At 38.3% G+C, this 5000-nt stretch overlaps 1 protein-coding gene across 2 annotated transcripts in view; it reads right to left on the bottom strand.

Annotated features, from left to right (window-relative positions):
- gabrb2a (gamma-aminobutyric acid type A receptor subunit beta2a) overlaps nt 1–5000 on the bottom strand; it is a 49626-nt gene that overhangs the window by 1953 nt on the left and 42673 nt on the right. The window contains exons 8-9 of one of the 2 annotated variants that reach the window (XM_032554309.1): nt 3770–4014; nt 3142–3282 (exon numbers count right to left, since the gene is read on the bottom strand). In XM_032554309.1, the coding sequence (XP_032410200.1) occupies nt 3142–3282; nt 3770–4014 (386 nt within the window). The remainder of the gene's footprint in view (nt 1–3141; nt 3283–3769; nt 4015–5000) is intronic. The other variant, XM_032554310.1, reaches the window with a different exon arrangement.

Genomic DNA, 5000 nt, shown 5'->3' with positions numbered 1-5000 from the left:
CTGTGTGAAGGTGCACAAATAACAGATGAAGCCATGAGAAGTTACTGAAAGAGCGAGAGTGTGTTATTAAACTATGGAGCCTTGCAAAAGTATTTACACCCCTTGAACTTTTCCACATTTTGTGACAAACGAGAAATTATTTATTGGGATTTTAGGTGATAGACCAACACAAACTAGCGCATTATTTAAGAGTAGAAGGAACAGGAAGGATGAATTTGAATATTACTTACAAATAAATATATAAAAAGAGTGCATTCAGATAAGGTCTGTCAATATATTTTACTTCTATCACGTAATACACAGCTGGGACAAGGGGTTTTCTGTTAAAACAGGACATGGAAAACTGCAGCATAAGTTATTAGGACACTGTCTGCAGAGGTGTTTGGAAAAAATCAATCAGGTTGTTTTAGGTCCAAAATGCTGCTGCCCCAGTCCTGACCAAAACGATAAAATGGATCATATTACACCTGTCTTTAAATCATCACAATGGCTGTTTGCAAAAATATAGACTTTAAAAATTTTACTTTATTTATTTTTATTCTATAAAGCACTGAAGAGTCTTAGTCCTAAAGTGTGTAGACCTCTCAGGTCATCAGAAACCTATTCAGTTTGTGTTTCTAGAACCAGAACTGAACAAGGGGAGTCTGCCTGAAACCTGAGATACACAAAAACTGATTTCTGTTTTAAATCAGGACTGAAACAAGAGTGCTTGCTGCAGCTTACCCATGAAAGCCAAAGACCGCTTCAACATTTTATCTTCTTAGCTTCTCATTTGGTTAAATGTGTAATTTTGACATTTCTTAGTCTTATGTGTTTATGTCATGTTACTGTAGTTTTATTGTATTTCATGTTTGTACTGTATTTCAGGTGTCAATTAGAGGGACATTTCAGAAACCTGGTCTTTCTGAAAGAGTAACAAGTACATAGGGTTTGGAAAAAGAAAACCTCAAAGTCCTGACTGCAGTTTAGCCCAAGTCATAGGAAACAGCAAAAATGTGGAAGAAGCCACTCCTGCTAGATGACACCAAAATTATTTCTTTTGATCTCTCTTTTAGTTATAGTTCAGTCTGAAACTGAGGACCAAACACTCAAAATTATCCTAAAAACAAAATGCCCCAGGTGAATCGTGGTAGCACCAGAATCATGCTGACACTTTTCTTCAGCAAACAGGAAAACTGGACATACTAGACTGATGGATCTAACTACTGGGGAAACCTGGGAAAAAAATCTGTAAAACGCTGCTAAAGACTTTACTTCCTGGCATAAAAACTGGTCTTAAAGGGGACGTATCATGGTCTCTTTTAAACAAGTTGGAATAGGTCTATGGGCTATACAAAACATGTTTACTTTTTTTGCACAAAATTAAAACAAATTTCTGTCTCATTTCTACCTAAGGTTAGCTCATTTCAGAATGAGCTGTTTTATGGCTCTGTCACTTTAAATCCAAATAAACTGCTGCTGGCCACACCACCCAGCTCAACATTTACACTCTATACATCTTTGAGTCTGAGTCAGACCCAGAAACAGAAGAAGTAGCACCTCCTGCACAATCATGAAGAATGCAGCAAGTTGTTTCTGGTAAGTCAACAATAACAGAGCGCTACAATGGAAGGCTTGTCTGGGGTTGTTACGAAACGGCGTAGTGCCCGCTGAGTGTGACCTAATAATCGGGAGGTTTTTGAAATGCCTCGTTTTCTAAACACTAAAAAAAATTAACTTATTACCAGAAAACAGCTTTTAGCAGTTGGGCTTGTTTTAGAAGTGGTAGAGACCCACATGGAAGTACAAAAATGTGCAAAAAGCAAAATTTGCATAATAGGTTCCCTTTAAACATACAGCTTGGGGTACAAAGGTTATAGTTCTAGCAAAACTCAAAACATAGGTCCAGTTTAGATGCATGTCTAGTCTTGAAACTTGAAACCGAGCTTTGAGTTATTTTGTAAAAAACTGGGAAAGATTTTACTTATTTTATTTTCTCTGCAAAAATACTGAAAGCAACGAACCGTTTTATTTCAGCACTACAATTATGTTCTGCCTTGTGTTGGTCTACCACACGCACACTGATCCACGTTCCCCCAGAAATGCATTGATGTTTGCAGTTGTTACAACGTATGTGGCAAAGTTCAAGGGAAATGAACACTTTTCAAGGCACTAACTGTTTTAAACTAAAGTTAAGAAATGCTGCAGTGAACTTTAAGCAATTTAGCGTGTCAAAATACTGATGAGGTGCTAAAAATGGGTGATGCAAATGAGCCGAAAACTGCTACTTACAGCCAAGTTAAAAAAAAAAAGGTAAATTCTCTTATCATTTGTCAAACCATAAATGATAATACAAGCAGAAGGCTACAAAGTGATAACGTTCTTGAAGAAGCAGTTTGTAAATTAATTCTCATGGAGAAACCTTTGTTGTCATCTCAGAATTTCAACCAGAATATGGTTAAAATTCTGCCGATTCACAAGACAAACTAAACAAAAAGCTTAAAAAAGAAAAAGAAAAAGAAGAGAAAAGCAAAGATATACAAAAGAAAAGTGACAGGAGAAGGTTGAGAGAAATAGTAAGGACTTTGCAAGGATGGAGGAGGCTACAGGTTCAGGGCAGGTCGGGAGAGGCGTTGTGGGAGGTGAAATCGGATCAACATTTCTTCATCCATAGCCTGACTTCTGAGGAAAAGCATCATCCCTATAATCTAATCCTGTCCTTGATGTGTTTTGCTGTTTCAGGGTAACTCACTTTGAAGCGGTGCTACTCATCAAATGCAATGTGTTTCTAGTACCTGCCCAGTCTTCTTCACAATTTCTTCACTTGGGTCCAAGTAATGAATGTATTATTTTTCGTCACAGATTTTTTTTTTCTTTTGGATTTTAATGAAATTGTCTTTGTCATTTTCCATCAGCTAGAGTTCAGATTAAATCAATTCCTGCAGAAATGAAGCTGCTGAGCCATGTTTGTCAGGAAAATGCATGAAGAGCAAACCGAAAGAGGGAAAAAAACACAATGGTGGGAGTGATGGTCAAGGTTGCCTTAAAACTCTACAAAAACAAAATCAAAGAAATAAACAAAAGACTACAGTATTTTCCTCTGATCTGAACTGATTCAGATTGATGACATTGTTAAGTTTTGACTTTCAAAACCTCCAGTACCTTATTTCTTTGATCGCCTAGTCCTAAAGCGGCATCGTCCACAAAGATGGGATCCCACATCGAGTCATATGCGTCAATTTCCCTCTGTTTCATTCTGGCATACAGAGCATCATCTCTTTGAACTACATTTCCCACCAGCCACTGCAAGCATACAAAATCAGCACTGTTACTTGAGGTAAATCGGAGCTTGCCACACTCAGAAGGAAAGGATGTTTCTCTTTTTTTTTTCAAATTTAAAATGCTGTTGTTCTTAATGGTGCTGAGCAATATTTAAAGAGAAAGCTCTGGCGCTGCAGCCAGGGATTTTTCATGCGCCTCGTCCTTTGGGAAACACAAAAACGTGGAGATAAAGTATTTAAAAAGCAGTCATTGCTCCTGCATTCGCTCTTCCAGATCCAAGTCTGTGTAAGAACGTTAAAGCAGCAAGCAACAGAGGGTTGTGTAAGTAAATAGTGAGAGTATAAGTAAATAGTGCTGGTAAAGGACATGAAACATTGATTACAGCATCACATTGGCCTTAAGAGAAGAACAAGAAGAAGAAGTCCTTTGCTCACACAGAAACAAACATACATATCAAAAGACAGCACAAAAACAAAAACATTTTAAAAACGACTCCCTTCGCACAAACCTTATTGGGGTCGGGTCTCAGCTTCTCGTTGTTGGCCGTGGCCGCTTTCTCAGCCGCCTTCTTCTGTCTCTGGGGACCCTGGCCGAAGAAGATGTAGTTGACGAAAGCGTACTCCAGCAGAGCCAGGAAGACGAACACAAAGCAGCCCATCAGGTACATGTCGATGGCCTTCACGTAGGGGATCTTGGGGAGCGTCTCTCGCAGGTGAGTGTTGATGGTTGTCATGGTCAGCACCGTAGTGATTCCTGCAGGTCAGTGGAGTCACACTTAAAGAAAGTCTTTAGACGAGCCTTTTTCTGCCTCATCCCCACAACAATACATTGCATTGGGTTTTAGAAAAACAACTGAAAAAGGGGTAAAGAAATGTCCACAGGATGAGTTGGTGAATTTATTATTAGTTTCTAATATCGGCCATAGACTGCTACAAATGCTCCATTAACACAAGCATTCAGATGTAATCATCTTGCTTGCAGCCTCAAATGACCATATTTGGGCAACTGGGCACAACATGAAAGTGATCATCTAAAGCTAAGTGGACAAATATCTATTAAATATTCATATTCTGTGGTGTTGAAGAGCACATTTGGGACGTTTCTGTGATAGCTTCACATCTTCTGCCTCAAGCAGAGGAGTTCAAGAATTTTTTTCATTTTAAATAGAGCTGGAAAGATGGAGAAGGCGATAGATATTGTAGATAAATGGATCAGGGCTTCTAGACATGCAGACATACCTCCAGTATGCCTGGATACAGTGCATCCGGAAAGTATTCAGAGCATCGCTAAACTCTTCCACATTTTATTATGTTACAGCTTTATTCTAAATTGCATTAAATTAATTTCTTTCCTCAAAAATTCTACACACCAATAACTTCTCACTACAGGTGAGGGTTGGAACATAGACAGAGACGTAAATTGAAAGCTTCGGTCCAACTCTACTTCACCGCAACAGATCACAGCAGAACTCACATTAGTGCAGACCAAGTCAAAATTCATCTTTACATTTTGTCCCTAATTAATAAAAAAACAAGATGGGAACTGGTCAAAGAGGCTGCATGTAACATTGAAAGAGGTGCAGGAATGTTTGATAAGGACTGGTCTGTTTTAACAAATAAATATGAGCAATGTCAATATGTCTGCACTAAACGTAAAGCTAAAAAGACACACACTTTTTGAAAACACAGATTTGGTCTTATAGACTCTAATTAGAACTTTAGGCTACAATTCTAAAAAGT

The sequence above is a fragment of the Xiphophorus hellerii genome, chromosome 23 (assembly GCF_003331165.1).
Source record: "Xiphophorus hellerii strain 12219 chromosome 23, Xiphophorus_hellerii-4.1, whole genome shotgun sequence".
Classification (NCBI taxonomy): Eukaryota; Metazoa; Chordata; class Actinopteri; order Cyprinodontiformes; family Poeciliidae; genus Xiphophorus; species Xiphophorus hellerii.
This window is presented reverse-complemented; position numbering and strand designations above follow the sequence as displayed.